Source organism: Sus scrofa, chromosome 6 (genome assembly GCF_000003025.6).
Source record: "Sus scrofa isolate TJ Tabasco breed Duroc chromosome 6, Sscrofa11.1, whole genome shotgun sequence".
NCBI lineage: Eukaryota > Metazoa > Chordata > Mammalia > Artiodactyla > Suidae > Sus > Sus scrofa.
Window position 1 is genome coordinate 27,332,310 of NC_010448.4, and position 18,219 is coordinate 27,350,528.

General features: G+C 43.0%; 1 protein-coding gene across 1 annotated transcript in view; it reads right to left on the reverse strand.

The window, feature by feature from the left end:
* Positions 1–18,219, reverse strand: part of CMTM4 (CKLF like MARVEL transmembrane domain containing 4) — a 72,405-nt gene that overhangs the window by 13,236 nt on the left and 40,950 nt on the right. The window contains exon 2 of the mRNA XM_021094005.1: positions 115–291. Coding sequence (XP_020949664.1) covers positions 115–291 — 177 coding nt within the window. The remainder of the gene's footprint in view (positions 1–114; positions 292–18,219) is intronic.

The window sequence follows — 18,219 nt, forward strand, 5'->3', positions numbered from 1 at the left end:
ATTATAGACACAGCATTCACAGTTACATTACAATGGAATATTTAGGTAACAAAATGAACTGGAACCAAACTGGCATCTGATCCTTTCCTAATCAGAGAGGTGACTTCTACTTACTGTCAAGTTCCAGTTGATCTGGGGGATCCTCATGTGAAGGTTGAGACTGAATAGAATCAGCAAGACTCCGGTCACCACAAACGCACTGCAGCTCACAAACTCAAAAAAGTAGAGGCCTTCACATGGGGAGCACTCCATGATGGTCTCTATGCAGATAAATGCAATCAGGGCCAAAATCTAGGAAGAAAATTGCAAACACACATGTACAGATAGAAAGATATGTATGTGTATATATATATATATATATATATATATATTTTTTTTTTTTTTTTTTTTTTTTTTTTTTTGCTTTTTAGGGCTGCACCTGCAGCATCTGGAGGTTCCCAGGCTAGGGGTCCAATTAGAGCTACAGCTGCTGCCTCCACCACAGCCACAGCAACGCCAGATCCGAGTCGTGTCTGCGACCTGCACCACAGCTCACAGCAATGCCGGATCCTTAATCCACTGAGCGAGGCCAGGGATTGAACCCAAAACATCATGGTCCTAGTCAGATTCATTTCCACTGTGCCATGACGGGAACTCCTTGTATAGATATATTTCGTACACAACTGTGGGCACACGTGCCCACTGCGCTTAAATAAAACAACTCCCGCCACCACAGACAGCCACGGAGTTTTCCCCTGGGGACAGCAGTGTCACGGTCAGGAAAATGTGACCTGATTCAATTCTTACATAAGAACGGGTATAGGGGCCTTAATGAAAGGATCAAATTCCTAATGTGGACAACTAAGCCCCATCCCAGGACACCAGACTGGTGTCAAGTGGCTCCTGGTGAGAAAACAGAAAAGAACAAGCCTGTCATGTTTTAGTTCTACCCCTGCCACCAGCTAAGTAGACACTGCCGACAACCCACGTTTCTCGTTCATAGTCTCTACCATAAGGACATCAAACATTAAAAGAACAGAGTCCTGGTGGTGTCCATTTCACACCACCTGCAACTGCCTCGGTGGTTTAACTGAGGTCACACAGGCTGAGACCACTGATGGCTTTAGAAGGATCTGTATCATTCCCCCTTATCCCATTTAGAAGATCCACTTGAAAATGAGGGTCACCTAATTAATGAGCTATGTTTTTTAAGTTTATTATTGGACCACAAAGAGGCTAGTTTATTTAAAAAAAAATTTTTTTTTATTCTAACAACAGCATCAGTTTCTTTCTAAAGGACCAAAATAACACACTGGCAATATCACCCAAGAGATCAGAGATATGAAAACAAACAGATATCAATAGAAATTACGAGGAGTTCCCACTGTGGCTCAGCAGGTTAAGAATCCAACTAGTATCCATGAGGATGCAGGTTTGATCCCTGGCCTCTCTCAGGGGGTTAAGGATTCGGCATTGCTTTGAGCTGTGGTGTAGGTCACAGATGCAGCTTGGATCTGGTGTTGCTGTGGCTGTGGTGTAGTCTGGCAGCTGTAGCTCTGATTGGACCCCTAGCCTGGGAACCTCCATATGCCGTGGGTGAGGCCCTAAGAAGACAAAAAATAAAATAAAATAAAGGGAGATTTCAGAAAGAGGAGGACTAGGGGCTGAGTTAAAGGCCCTGTGATCAAGGAAGAGTCAGGTGGTCTTGATACTTAAAACCAGACCAGTCTTGGGTTTTAGGTCTATACCCCACTTCTGCAATCGAGCACCTCAGTGCCTACCACCTATCAAGCCTGTGCCAGAGCTTCCAGGTCAGCCCCCACCTCAAAGGTTGAGGAAACACAGGCAAGCAGTCTCTGGGCCCAGATGTGTCCTTAGAGCCAGTCCATCAGCATCACAGGGAGTCTGTTAGAAATGCAGCAGCTCTGCCTCTCCTAGACTTCCAGAGTCAGAAGCTGCTTTCTGGGCAAGACCCCTAGATGACTGAAGTGGGGGAAGCACAGGAGGCAAAGGCTGTTGGGGGCTCTTCCGCACTTATAGGAGTCCCACTTGTACCTCCTCTCCAGGCCCTCCCTGATTGTGCCTCTCCCTGACAGAGGTGACCGGCCCCACTCTCCCCCAGGAAAGCTTGGTCTTATGGTTGCATTCCATCTTTCATACTTGCCACTAGGCATCTCTCTGCCTCCTGAGCTCTCTGAGGGCAGGCACAAAGCCATCTCCCTCCACTCCCAAGGCACCAAGCACACTAATCTGCACAGAGCCAGCAAATGGGAGCTTGGGGAGCCTCTACAATCCCACCCCAACAACTCCTGATCAGTATGTCGGTCTCCACATGAAAGGAAGGGAGGCTCTGCTTTGTCCACGCCTTTCCTAACAATATGTGGTCCTTCCACATTTCTAGGTCCACACGCTACACACAGGGGTCTTAATGGCTCACCTTCTAATTCTCTACAGAACCAGACATTTTAATTCTCCATCTGAATGACATGCCTGACTTGCAATCAATTCACAAAGAAACAGTTCATATAAGGGAAACTCCTAAAAAAATTATTTTTAACCCATGTAATTGGATCTAGTAATCTTGGGCAAGAAATAACACACTGTACTGATGAGTTACAAATGTTTCTGGTATGTAACTTCAACCATATTTGTGTGGGAAGGTAACACCTACATTCTTAAATATTAAAATAAAAATGGTTTCAAGAATATGCAAATCTAAGAGGCCATTCAATACAGCAGTGAACAAAACAGAGAAAATCCCCTATCCTCTAGCTCATATACTAATAAAGGAGAAGTTTTTAAAAATTAAGAATATAGCATGATGGACAGTGTTAAGCACAAAGGAAAAAGAAAAATCAAAGCAGAGAAGGGGAATGAAATATAACCAGGGTGAGGGCATTTGAAATTTTAAGCAGAGTGACAGTGGAAGGCCTCTCTGAGAAGATTCCAGATTTAGGACAAAGTTTGTTACAGTTTATTACAAAGGCTATTAAAGGATATGATTGATGAGCCAGATGAAGAGATACACAGGGCAAAGTCCAAAAGGGTCGTAAACACAGGGACTTCTGTACCCTTGGAGTTTAGAGTGTGACATCCTCCCAGAACCTGAATGTGTTTTATTTATTTATTTAAAAAAAATTTTTTTTTGTCTTTTTGCCATTTTTTGGGCCACTCCCGCGGCATATGGGATGTTCCCAGGCTAGGGGTCCAATCGGAGATGTAGCTGCCGGCCTACGCCAGAGCCACAGCAACGCGGGATCCGAGCTGCGTCTGCGACCTACACCACAGCTCACGGCAACGCCGGATGGTTAACCCACTGAGCAAGGGCAGGGATCGAACCCGCAACCTCATGGTTCCTGATCGGATTTGTTAACCACTGCGCCACAATGGGAACTCCCATCTGAATGTGTTTTAGTTCACCAACCTGCAAGATGAATCCTCTTGCTCAAGAGTTTTCATAGAGCTTAATCTGTAGTCCCCTCTCCTTTCCAGAGTAGGGTTGAACATTCCAACCCTCTAACCACCTGGTGGTTGGTTCTCTTGGAAACCAGCCTCCAACACAAGGAGCTTTCTAAAAGTCATCTCGTTAAAACAAACTCAGGTGTGGCTGAAAGGGATCTGCTGTGAACATCAAAGAGAAAAAAAAAGGAGTTCCCTTTGTGGCTCAGCAGTTAATGAACCCAACTAAGACCCATGAGAATGTGGGTTCCATCCCTGGCCTCCTTGGTGAGTTAAGGATCTGCCATGGCTGTGAGCTGTAGGTCGCAGACCCAGCTCGGATTCCGAGTTGCTGTGGCCGTGGTGTAGACAAAAATGAAAAAAAAAAAAAAAAAAACACCTCTTATCAGTTAAGAAATTCCAAAAGTTTCGGGAGCTCTGTGCCAGAAATGGAATGTTGACTGAATATACATTTATTATAAACCACAGTATCACAAATATCCCCATGAATAGAGATATAGGTACATAAATACACATACATACAACTTTATAAATACAATAATTTAACCAATCCCCCACTGAGAGGTATTTAGGTGGTTTCTAATACTCTAATAAATACACTTTTTAAAAAACTGAGATTCAACTGACATACAATATTATGTTTCAGATGTAGAAAAGTGACTCACAATTTTTAAAGGTCATACTCTATTTATAGCTATTACACAATACTGGCTATATTCCCCATGTTGTTACAATATATGCTTGTAGTTTATTTTACACGTAATAGCTTATACATATTTATCCCCTACCTCTTCTTGCCTCTCCTCCACTCCCTCTCCCCACTTGTAATCACTAGTTTGTTCTCCATACTGCCTTTTTTTTTTTTTTTTTTGCCGTTTCTAGGGCCGCACCAGCCACATATGGAGGTTCCCAGGCTAGGGGTCGAAAGGGAGCTGTAGCTGCCAGCCTACACCACAGCCACAGCAACACGGATCTGAGCCACGTCTGCAACCTACACCACAGCTCACAGCAAATCCTTAACCCACTGAGCGGGGCCAGGGATCAAACCCGCAACCTCATGGTTCCTAGTTGGATTTGTTAACCACTGAGCCATGACAGGAACACCATACTGTCTTTTTTTATATTCACTAGTTTACCTTTTAGATTCCACATTTAAATGTTATCACAGAGTACTTGTCTTTCTCTGACTTACTTAGCGTAGTACCCTCCAAGTCCATCCATGTTGTGACATATGGCAAAATTCATTCTTTTTAATGGTTGAGTAGTATTCCTGTGTCTGGGTGTCTGTGTATACACACCACACATTTTCTATCCATTCATCTTTCAAAGGGCACTCAGGTTGCTTCTGTATCTTAGCAATTATAAATAATGTTGCCATGAATACTGGGGTGCAAGTATCTTTCCAAATTAGTGTTTTAGTTGTTTTTTTCAGTTATATACCCCGGAGTGGAACTGCTGGGTCATATGGTAGTTCTAGCTTTAGTTTTTTGAGAAACCTCCATATACTGTTTTCCACAGTGCCTATACCAATTTACATTCCCACCAACAGTGAACTATTTTTCCCTTTTTCCACATCTTTGCCAGCACTTGTTATTTGCATTCTTTTTGATGACAGCCATCCTGACAGGTGTGGGGTGATCTCACTGTGGTTTAATTTGCATTTCTGATGATTATTGATGTTGAGCATCTTTTCATGTGCCTGTATGTCTTCTTTGGAAAAAGGTCTATTCAGGTCTTCTGCCCATTTTTTAAAATCAGGCTGGTTTGGTTTTTTGATGTTGGGGTGTATGAGCTGTTTATATATTTGGATATTGGTCATATCATTTGCAAATATTTTCTCCTATTCAGTAGGCTCTCTTTTCATTTTGTAGATGGTTTCCTTTGCTGTGCAAGCTTTTAAGTCCAATTAGGTTCCATTTGCTTATATTCTATTTCATGTGCTTTGAAAGACAGATCCAAAAAAAACTGGGCTACGATTTATGTCAAAGAGTGTTCCACCTATGTTTTCTTCCAGGAGTTGTACAGTTTCTAGCCTTCTATTTAGGCCTTTAATCCATTTTTAGTTTCTTTCTGCTATCGTGTGAAAGGATGTTCTACTTGCCTTCTTTTACACGAAGCCATTCGATTTTCCCAGCAGCACTTACTGAAGAGACTCTTTTCTCCACTGTATATTCTTGCCCTCTTTGGCATGGATTAATTGACCCTAAGTTCTAATAAGCAGTATACTTTTTTTTTGCCTGTCCTTTAGAACAGCAAATGTCAAATTTCCTCTAGCACAGTGACCCCTAACAACCATTGCTGAAGTAAAAGCTACCTCTTGGCCAGTAAGAAGAAAATAAGAACTCAAAGTTATACTGAAAGCCATCAACTTCAAAGCAACCAAAGAGTCAAAAATAATTCAACAGTTTTGAAGTACACAAATGTCACATGTAAGATTGTACACAGATGTTCAAAAAGATGTAAATAAGGAACAGCTACTGTAGTGGTAACGGGGAGATCACGAGGGCGCCCTTGCCAAGAGCCCTTTCCATGTAGCACCTACCCACTGACCATGAGTAAATATTTTCACAGTTGATAACTGATGTTAAAAGGCTGTCAGTATTCCACAACTGTGGCTAATGGTGACTGGCAACATCAAAAAGCAGGGGGGTTAGGGAACGGCAGGCTGATTAAGTTGCCGTAAAGCTTTTTTTAAATTCATAAAACCCAGGTTACTGGTAAGAGTGTAAACTGTCAGGACCCTTCTGGAGGGCTGTGTTCAAAAGACAGCCTGTTCTGGAGTTCCCGTTGTGGCTCAGAGGATTAAGAATCCGACTAGCATCCATGAGGATGTGGGTTCAATTCCTGGCATAGTGGGTTAAGGATCCAGTGTTGCTGTGAGCTGTGGCGTAGGTCACAGACATGGCTCGGATCTGGCGTTGCTGTGGCTGTGGTAGAGGCCAGCAGCTTGAGCTCTGAGTCGACCCCTAGCCTGGAAACTTCCATATGCCACAAGTGCAGCCATAAAAAGACCAAAAAAAAAATTATCTCTCAACTTGTTCTCCTCCTTCCAGGAACACTGTAGGCTTAGAGATTTGCGTTGAGTTTCCTGGGGCAAATTTATTCTCAAAATGATGAAGCTTATGCTCTAACCTCCCATCTATCACAACTCCATTTGCCAGGAACAACAATGGACATTTTGGAGATTTAGCTAATTGGAACATGAGTGAGAAAGATGCAGAGTCTGGGTTTAGCTGCCGCTTCCACATAAAACTACTATAGCCTTCCCACTATAGGAATGGCCTCCAGATATGCTCTGACCTGACATGAGGATGGAGAAACAGGCCCTAAAATTCAAAAGATAAATGTGTCCTACAGTGCCAAACTGGAAGGGCGTGGGTGGGAAAGAAGAAACAGGATTTGAAACATATGGTACCAGAAGCTAGAACTCTTTAAAAGGAGAATGCTTCAGATTATCCAATGCCTAAAACAGTAAGCGGACAATTCTGTTTTCATCAGTGCCCAAATGGAAGTAGTACCCTACCAGGAATACATCCCATAACACAGAGAATGCATTTATAAACACACCATATATTTCCTCCCTTTTTGGTGGGAATCACATGAAATAAAATTTCTCAGAACTCCAGGGTTCATAGGTCAGAAACCTATAGCAGTTCTATAAAGAGCAAGTACATATGTGTGCAAAATTATTCTAATTTATGCATCCCAGCATGTCAGACTGCATCACAGTGTCTCTGACAAATCTTGAACTGACAAAGTCTGAGCGTTCCAAATAAAATGGCACACAAAAGTTGCCTCTGATGCATTGAACAGCCTAAAAAAGACAAATGTTCCAGTGACAACCTCCTATGAATGCTCATCAATAAGCTGATATGTATAGCATAAGAGCCTACTGATTGTATAAGGATATCACTCACTCGATACAATGAGTGGCAAGCTAAAACCTGAATTGTTCTGGCATACCCCTACGTTTCAGATCATAATAAAATTCAAATATCACGGAGTTCCCGTCGTGGCTCAGTGGTTAACAAATCTGACTAGGATCCATGAGACTGTGGGTTCGATCCCTGGCCTTGCTCAGAGGGTTAAGGATTCGCTGTTGCCGTGAGCTGTGGCGTAGGCCGGCAGCTACAGCTCTGATTAGACCCCTAGCCTGGGAACCCCCATATGCCTAGGGAGCGGCCCTAGAAATGTCAAAAAAACAAAAAAAAAAATTCAAATATTGCCCTTTTTAGTGGAGGCCAAAAACAAAAAAAAAAGAAAGAAAACATTTTTAAAATTCACAATTTCACAAGTTTCTCACTCTAAATACTGTGGTAGCTAGTTTTATGGGTTTTTGTTTTGTTTTGTTTTTTAGCTTTCTGTTCTTTTTTTTTTTTTTTTTTTTCTTTTTGCTATTTCTTGGGCTGATCCCGCGGCATATGGAGGTTCCCAGGCTAGGGGTCGAATCGGAACTGTGGTCTCCGGCCTACGCCAGAGCCACAGCAGCGCAGGATCCGAGCCGCGTCTGCAACCTACACCACAGCTCACGGCAACGCCAGATCCTTAACCCACTGAGCAAGGGCAGGGATTGAACCCGCAACCTCATGGTTCCTAGTCGGATTTGTTAACCACTGCGCCACAACGGGAACTCCCTGTTCTTAATTTTATCTTTTTCCTTAAAGTGAGCTTCCAAAATCGTATGTGTCTCAAGCCTCTCGAAATCTGGCTCTGCTTCTGAGTTTGGGCAGTGAAAGGTGAGTGGATGAGCTATCTGTTACTTCTGGCAGGGACCTCGGGAAGTCTGAAAAATTTCACCAAGCTCCCTCCCTCTCTCTCTTCCACCACCAGGCAGCCGGCAACGTTCCTGGTGCGGGGTGGCCTCCTGGTGGGGATGGCTTGTGAGTAAGGCTGCTGGGCTGCCAGCTTCCCCATGACCTGAGAAGAGCATGGACCTTTGGGGAGAAGGAAAGCATCTTTGTGTTAAACCACTGAGATTTTAGTTTTGTTAGTTACTACAGCATAATCCAGCTCATGCTAACACCGATATAATGTTAAATCTGCATAACACGTCCTGAGCATTTAGCACAAAACTGCAAATTTTTACAGGATGAATATGTTAACCATCCCATTTACTCTTAAAGACACCAGATCCAAATGGTTTTACAGATCAATTCTTAACAGACTGTCAAGGTAAAGATATTGATTATGTTATTTAATTTCTTTCAAAACAAAAAAAGCATAAAATATTTGGAATTTCAGGGATCCAGCTATGTGGTAGGATTGTGGATAGATTTTTTTTTTAAATGTAGGCTTCTCAAAAAGACAAAAAAAAAAAAATTTAGGCTTCTGAGTTCCCGTCGTGGTGCATCAGAAATGAATCTGACTAGGAACCATGAGGCTGCAGGTTTGATCCCTGGCCTCGCTCAGTGGGTTAAGATCTGGTGTTAGCAGTGAGCTGTGGTGTAGTAGGCCGGCAGCTGTAGCTCCAATTCGACTCCTAGCCTGGGAACCTCCTTATGCTGCAAGTACAACCCTAAAAAGCAAAAAATAAAAAATAAAATAAATAAAGTTAAATTTAAAGATAAAATTTTGGCTTCTAATATTTTCCAAAATTTCTATCATGAGTGTGTTTTTATTTTTAAAATGACCATTTGCAGCAACATGGTTGGAACTAGAGAGTTTCATACTAAGTGAACTCAGAAAGAGAAAGACCAATATTATAATGATATCACTTATAAAGTATGGAATCTAATATATGGCACAAATGAACCTATCTACAGAAAAGAAACAAACTCATGGACATGGAGAACAGACTTGTGGTTGCCAAGGGGGAGGGAGTGGGAGTTTGGTATTTGCAGATGCAAACTATTGCATTAGATTGGATAAGCAATGAGATCCTGCTGTATAGCACAGCAATTATATCCAGTCACTTGTGATGGAACATGATGGAAGATAATGTGACAAAAGGAATGCGTGTGTGTGTGTGTGTGTGGTGTGTGTGTGTATACACACACACATACATATACATATAACTGGATCACTTAGCTGTACAGCAGAAATTGACTACACTAAAAAATTTTTTTTAAATAAGAAAATCTTAAAAATGAAACATTTTATGTATAAGCACTTTGGGGGAAACATACAGGTTTAATTATGAGTTAAGTGTTCATGACCTCTAAGAATCATCCCTTCTATGTTTTAAACCATTCGTGAATATTTTAAAATGACATTATAAACTTTAACGGAAAATGAAAGTCACTCTCCAAGTCCATGTCAGCCCTATTTCTTTATCAGGAGAGTTTATCATCTCTAAGGGCTCCCTGATGGCACACTATCCTGTTTCCTTGCCGCTGACACACAGTAAGAGTAGGGAGGGGGCACAGGACAGCCTCATGGTCGGCACAAAAGAAAAAGGCCAGCCTTACTCTCGCCAAAGGAGGGTAAGGTCCATCCCCTCACCCCAAAGGAACAGTGCCCCAAATATCTATGAAGCCATCTTGGAAGGTTAGACAAAATCCTAACCTTCCATGATGACCAGTTTATCAAAGGATCTAACAAAGCTCATTTAAAAATACATCTACAGGAGTTCCCGTCGTGGCGCAGTGGTTAACAAATCCGACTAGGAACCACGAGGTTGCGGGTTCGGTCCCTGCCCTTGCTCAGTGGGTTAACGATCCGGCGTTGCCGTGAGCTGTGGTGTAGGTTGCAGACGCGGCTCGGATCCCGAGTTGCTGTGGCTCTGGCTTAGGCCGGTGGCTACAGCTCCGATTCAACCCCTAGCCTGGGAACCTCCATATGCCGCGGGAGCGGCCCAAGAAATAGCAACAACAACAACAACAACAAAAGACAAAAAAAAGAAAAAAATAAAAATACATCTACAGGAGCTCTCACTGGTGCAACAGGATTGGCAGCATCCTGGGAGCACTGGGACGCAGGTTCAATTTCCAGCGTGGCACAGTGGGTTAAGGATCTGGTGTGCCACAGCCACCACTTAGATTGAGACTGCACCTCAGATCTGATTCCTGGCCCCAGGAGCTCCATTAAAAAAATATATATATACACCTACAAACAAAAATCATAGCACTGACAATTTTCAGGAGCCTTAAAAACCACCAAGTGCAAAAACATCTCTCCATTTGAAGATGTCTGTGACAGTGTGAATCTGTGGTGGTTCCTATGTTGCCAGGCAACTTCTTCAGTGACCCTGACCTCTCGATGGCACTGGGCCTGCTGTGCTCAGAGTCTCTGTTCCAAGCCAGCCAACACACCTCATTATGCACACACAGACAGGTAACTAGCCAGGTGCCAGGGGCTCAGAGAGGTGCTGAGGTTTGGAAAGCAACCGAGGGCTTGAGGGAACAAGAGAAGGCTTCCTGGAGAGCCTACACTCGGTGACATTAGAGAAAAGGCAGGAGAGGAATGTTTGTGTGCAACACTGCCGAGCTTTCCAACTGAGTTCCTTGCTTGGGGGTGAGGAACAAGGCAGGGACAGAACCTAGTCCCTCACCCAAGTACTTCTGTTTTAGTGGTTCCTAAACTTTTCCGACCAAAGAACAGAACACCTGCTCATAATCTCCTGAACCAGGGCTCCAAGAAGCACAGCTGATTTATTTTTCACCAATCTGATTTATACACTGGGAAAATATTTGTTGTATTTAAAAATTTTTCTTTTAAGTCAGAAACTACTGCTGCAGTCTGACCCTTCCAGTTACAGAGGAACAGCCCTGAATGCACACAGTGTGCTTGGCGCCCCTATGGCCACCAAGCTTTCAGTTTTCTCATGCTAAGCCCCACACTGTGTCCACCATAACTATATTCGACCAGGTCTTGCAGTCCTCAGAGCATACCGGCCTATTAACAGTCCTGAAAAGCCTCACAGTAAAAAAAATAAAGAAAAAAAAAAAAACCCACAAAAACTGTTACCATTATTTGATAAGTGAATTATGTTACCTGAACACAGAATTTATGTATTCTTCAGCATACCTATTAACATTACATAGTGGAGAAAAACAAGTTTGTGAAACACAAAAAGCATGTGCTGGTCAATATTCAATGTCGTCAGGTCACTCATAATATAAATGCACAGAGTAAAACACAGAAGCTCATTTATGCAACAGGGTAACAACTGCCTAGGACCTTGTTAACTGAGTGACGCATGTGCATGCACACAGGCATGTGCACACACCCACAGCAGGGTCCAAAGTACCTTCAGAATCAGACCAAGCGCTATATTAGCTTAGCACATTTAAAATTAAAATGTCTCTCTTCCCACCAGGACTGGAAAATATCTGAAAGATGAGACATGGTTTGTATTTAGCCACAAAGATCCCAAAAGCAAGTTGTTAAAATGCCACTTCTGCTCTAAGACCCCATGATGTGCCGAAGAGAGAACCCAGAGGGGCAGAGTGCCAGGGCCCACTGCACCTCAGGAAGCGGCTCCATTCCCACCACTCACAGCAGATGCCAAGATGGGGCCCTGGGGCCAGAACTGCCGAAGAGGCCCAGGAGGCCTGTCCCCTCCATCTTTCTGAGTCCAGAGGCCAGGAGATTTAGCTGCTCTATATTCGCCATGTTTATTCAATGACAGATCACTTTAAAGAATAAGCTCCCAGGCCACAAGCCATGTGTCTGCAAAGGGTCTCCAATAGTTAGCTGTGTAGTGCCAGGCACCTCAGAATGACAATGGCTTCATTCAGGGAGCATCAAAAATACAATAAGGATGCTCTCAGGTCCTGTGCTGGGCACAGTTTGTTTGTCATCTCTGATATTCACCTTCACTCAGGAAGCAGGTGGCCACACAACGGTGTGGCTCAGAATGTCTGTCCCAGGCTCCAAAGCTAGTTCCTCCACACACCTCATTCTCCTATACCAGATGCCTAACGTGTGACTTACCCGCTTCCTCCCCACACCCTTGGTCATGGGAGGAAGCATCAGGGTACAACTTCACTACAAGGAACACAGGAGGAGACCCAGGAGCCAGTGTCACGAGGGTCTCCGACAAAGGACAGAAGTTGATTCCTCAAAGGGATCTTACTATGGTAACAACTCAATTTTTCTAAGGAAAATAATCTGTGAGTTTCTCTGCTCAAGGGAGGCTGTCCTATGAGGAAGGTAGATTAAAATATTACCCTGTTCTCTCCTGAGACAAGAGAGCAATGAGCAAATATTTTTCGGTTCTGAAACAAAGGAGCTAATTGCAGGTGTAAATTATTTCACCTGCACTGGATGTTTTTTGCATGTGATCTCTGGCGTCATTGTTTTTTTCTAGCTACAAAAACAGTGTCCAAGACAGATCTGAGAAATGCAGAGATGTAAAGAAAGTTACCTGCTTTAAGATGCCCCCAGGAGCTAAAGCCACCCAGGCTGGCAGGGAACACCAATTATGCAGGAGGATTAGTTAGGCAAAGGAGCCAAAAGGCAGAGGCAAGTAAGTTCCTGATTGCTGGGAAGTAAGAGACAAGGACAAAATGCAGGAAGCTGCCAAGGGCTCAGGACAGTCAGAAGAAAAGAGTGATGGGGTGGCTGGTGTTGCCAGCTGCACTCCAGGCTGTGGTGGTTTCAAATCCCTGAGGATTTTGTTGTTGACTGAGGACAGAAGGGCTCAAGCTGTTGCTGCTCTAGGAAGCTGTCTGCTTGGTTTGCTCTGACCTTGACCCATGTCACAAGGTCTACTCAAGTCAGTGCTCTGACAAGCTGGGTTCTACTATGTAATTAATTCTGCTATTTTGGAATCCTCAAGCCATACCTAAGTTAAGAGCTGAACTCAACAGACTGCATTTCGGTTTCTTTTTCTGACAAGACTCTCACCTTTAACATAAATTATTACACTTCTAGCATAAACGAACTCTAATGTACACATATTACAGCCATGCATTAATTATTAACAACGGCTGGCCATAGGTTATCACAGACTCAGACAAATTAAAATAAGCTTATCTGGGGACCTTGGAGCACACAAACAGTATTATCCAATGAAGTGCATAAAGATTTTCTTATTTAAAAAAAAAAACTCTAGAAAACCTCATTATGTGGTTGATGATATAACTGCACATGATTTCAGAAAACCACAGGACGGTCAGCATCTTTCTTGCCAAAAGAATGCCCACAACATTTTACTGAAAATCCCACCCTGCCCAAAAAGCTGCATTTTCAGACCATTTAAATTAGTAATGGAGCAAAAACGATGCACACATAGAGGACACAGGAAACAAGCGCTTTCAAACCATACACATCTGAAGATGTGTGCACTGCTGGCATTCAGATTTCCTTTCCCCCCTTCCTTTCTCATGTCCTAGGCTTCCTGGGTGAAGCTGAAATCCCAGGAAGCAGCATCACATCCCCAGTGTGATTCAAAAGCATACCCGGCCCCCTTTCTTTTCTCTTCATACTTAATTCCTGGGCACCCCACCACCACCTCTCCTCTATCTCTGATGAACCACTTAACAGATGGGAAGAAGGGGACAGCTTTTCTCACTGAGTGAGAAACCAGCAGGCCATGAACGGTTTTTGGTTAAAGACTAATTTAGGCCAAAATAGTGACTTGCATATCTTAAGAGGCCAGGAGGAGGCCTGCCTAGAATACCCAGCCCAGCCTTCTAAAATACCCACAGTCCTCGAGTTCCCATCATGACTCAGTGGAAACAAATCTGACTAGTATCCATGAAGTGCAGGTTCGATCCCTGGCCTCACTCAGTGGGTTAAGGATCTGGCATTGCCATGAGCTGTGGTGTAGGTTGCAGACATGGCTCAGAGCCCCCGTTGCTGTGGCTGCGGCTGTGGCATAGGCCCGTGGCTATAGCTCTGTTTCGACCCCTAGCCTGGGTACCTCCAAATGCCTCAAGTGTGGCCCTAAAAAGACAAAAAAAAAAAAAAAAAGAAAAAAGAAAAACCCACAGTCCTTACAGCCCCCAGCATCTCAGCACCATCCAACTGAGGAAGGGTCTGGCAGGAGAACAGTCTCCTTAAGAGGCCAAACCCCAGGGCCTTGCACATAGATTCTGGAATTTACAGATTCTATAGTATCTTCCTCTGCACCTTAGCACACAAATCAGGCACTACTGTTCAGTAAAGCCTTTGTAAACTGGTGTCCCCAACACCGGAGACAGTAGGAACAGTCTAGAATGTGTGACCCTGTGACCCTCCTAAAAAACTCAACATCTGCTGAGCCCTTCCACTATGGATCAAATGCTGTCCTGGGCACTGGCACAAAATTCTCTCATTTTATTTAACTTCCATCCAAACCTGGGAGGAACATGGTTGGCTTCCTTGTTTCCAATCAAGTTACAATTCACACTCCAAAAAACTCACCCATTTAAAGTGTATAATACGATGGTTTCTAGCATATTCAGAGTTATGAAACCATCACCACTATGTAATTGCAGGACATTTCATCAGCCCTAGAGGAAGAGCGCTTTTAAATTTCTACAAGAAATGACTGATTCCAGATCTGGAACAAGACATTCAAAAAGCAAGCATGTTATTAAAAGCCACTGCAGCTCTGTCAGATGGACACAAGTCAATTTGAAGGGGCTCTCAGTGACCAACAGGCTAATATAAGCATTAAAAAAAAGTTTAGGAGATCCTGTCATGACACAGCAGAAACAAATCCAATTAGGAACCATGAGGTTGCAGGTTCAACCCCAGGCCTTGCTCAGTGGGTTAAGGATCCGGCGTTGCCATGAGCTGTGGTGTAGGCTGCAGACATGGCTTGGATCCTGAGTTGCTGTGGCATAGGCCGGTAGCTGTAGTTCTGATTCAACCTCTAGCCTGGGAGCCTCCATATGCCATGGGTGCAGCCCTAAAAATCAAAAAAAAAAAAAAAAAAAAAAAGTTTTATCTTTTTATTTATATAAAACAACACCCAAATCTTGGTTTCTAAATACCATTATTTTTCACTGAAAAGAACCAGGGCTCATTGGAGAATTCCAGGGCTGAGGTATACAAGTCTTAATAGAAGCTTGGCAGTAGGAGCTATGTCAGGACTTCCCATCATGGCACGAATCCGACTAGTACCCATGAGGATGCACGTCTGATCCCAGCCTTGCTCAGTGGGTCAGTGATCTAGCGTTGCCATGAGCTGTGGTGTAGGTCCAAGACATGGCTCAGATGCCCTGTTGCTGTGGCTGTGGTGTAGGCCGGCAGCTGTAGCTCTGATTCAGCCCCTAGCTTGGGAACCTCCATATGGCTTGAGTGTGGCCCTAAAAAGAAAAAAAAAAACAAAACAAAACAAAACAGGAGCTGTGTCAGAGAATAGAGGGCACATGTCTAAAAGACACTGGAGCAAGTTCAAAGGGGCTCCCACTGGCCAAATCTGGGACAATTTGAGCATCAAAATAATGACAGTTAAGTATTAAAACCCATGAATAAAACATGAACTCATAAGTCTACACTGATATAAACAGGGGAGAAGGTAAAACTTTCATACAGTTCGAAGTCTGTTTAAAGGAATGACTGATTTATTAAATTTATTTATTTATTTATTTATTTATTTTTTTAAGGGCCTCACCCAAGGCATATGGAAGTTCCCAGGCTAGGGGTCGAATGGGAGCTGTAGCTGCTGGCCTGCACCACAGCCATAGCAACGTCAGATCCTTAACCCACTGAGCAAGGCCAGGGCTGAAACCTACATCCTCGGGATGCTAGTAAGATTCGTTTCTGAGGAGCCACAACAGGAACTCCTGATTTATTAAGTGTATTCATCATAACAATACTTGATTCAAGCAAGAATCATCAATGGAAGTTAAAACCACTGAAACTTGGACAAGTTCAAGGATACTTACATAGTCTTAAAAGTATCTCTCACAAAAATGCCAATTATATAGGAAAAAACAGTAACCTGACAGTAGAGAAGCCTGGCAGACATCACCTAACCAAATTAAGATCACCAGTGGAGTTCCCGTCGTGGCGCAGTGGTTAACGAATCCAACTAGGAACCAAGAGGTTGCGGGTTTGATCCCTGCCTTGCTCAGTGGGTTAACGATCCGGTGTTGCCGTGAGCTGTGGTGTAGGTTGCAGACGCGGCTCGGATCCCGCGTTGCTGTGGCTCTGGCGTAGGCTGGTGGCTACAGCTCCAATTTGACCCCTAGCCTGGGAACCTCCATATGTCGCGGGAGCGGCCCAAGAAATAGCAACAACAACAAAAGACAACAAGACCAAAAAAAAAAAAAAAAAAAAAAAAAAAGATCACCAGTAACAGAACGAATCTGTACCATTGCCTCTGATATGATGCTCTGAAAAGAACACATCATCACTTCTATGGTATTCATGACACCACCACAAACAACCAGAATCTATACAGGAGAAAACGTCAGACCAACCCAAAGTGAGGGACATTCTATAAAATAACTGGCCTGAATTCTTCCGAAATGTTAACATGAAGCACAAAGGCCAAGGAACTACTCCAGACTTGAGGAGATTAAGGAGAGGGGACAGGTAAACGCAACACCGATCCAGGATTTCCTTGAACAATTTTGAGACAACCTGGGAAAACCATAACGAGGGTCTATAATTTAGTAATAGTATTGTATCAGTGTTAATTTCGTGACTTCCATCGTTGTCCTGTGGTTACTTAAGAAAGTGGTCTTGGAGTTCTCCTGTGGCAGAGCAGGTTAAGGATCTGGCATTGTCACAGCAGCAGCTAAGGCCCCTGCTGTGGATTCAGGTTCAGTCTCTGGCCTGGGAACTTCTGCATGCTGCCAGTACAGCAAAAAAAAAAGGAAAACAAAACAAAATAAAAAAGTGGTCTTGGAGTTCCCATTATGGCTCAGAGGGTTAAGAATCCAACTAGTATTCATGATGATGTGGGTTCGAGCCCTGGCCTTACTCAATGAGTTAAGGGTTCTAGTTTTACTGCAAGCTGGAGTGTCTGTCAGTCACAGACACAGCTTGGATCTACCCCTAGACCAGTAACTTACATATGCTGCAGGTATGGCCCTAAAGAAAAAAAAAAAAAAAAGTGGTCTTGTCTTTAAGGATTCAAAAATATTTAGGGATAAAGACATCAAGCCTGCAATACTCTCAAAAGACTTAATATATTATAAAATTTACATATCTAATGTGTACATACACATAAACAGAAATAGAGGATAAAACAAATGTACTAAAAAGTTAACATTTGGAGAATCTAGGTGAGAATATTTATCATTTTGCATTCCTGCAACTTTTATGTAACACTGAAATTATTTCAAAATAATGAGTCTTTTTAGGAGTTTCCTTCTGTCTCAAGGGGTTAAGGACCCAGTGCTGTCACTGCAGCAGCTCAGGCTGCTGCTCTGGCATGCATTTGACTCCTGGCCTAGGAACTTCCACATGCCACAAGTGCAAAAAAATAAATACAAAAATAAATACAATAAAATAAATACATAAAAAGTCTTTTTAGATGACCACAAAATATTGAAATATATTAAATACATAAAAATTCAGTTTGTATGTACATTACCAGGGGAAAAAACCCACTGTTCACCTTTGGACATTGCTAAAGCGTCTGCTAATTATTAGGAAAACTGACAAAAGAATCAGGCTTACCTTTCCTGTACAAACTGTATTTCAGAGTAATGAGGAAAAGTTCCTTACACAATTCCAGCTAATAAATGCAGAAGGAATGACAGATTAGAAAATTACCATTTTGTAATGGACCTAGACCACCGTTTCTGCAATCCACATGGAAACTAGAAGTTAACTTCACTAGATTCAACCAAAAATATTCTTTTTCGGTCTGTTCACTTATCTAAGTCATCCTCCACTAAAGCTTTCTCTGGCTCTTGCTTCAGCCCAAACCATTCTTATCTCGAATTCCCATAG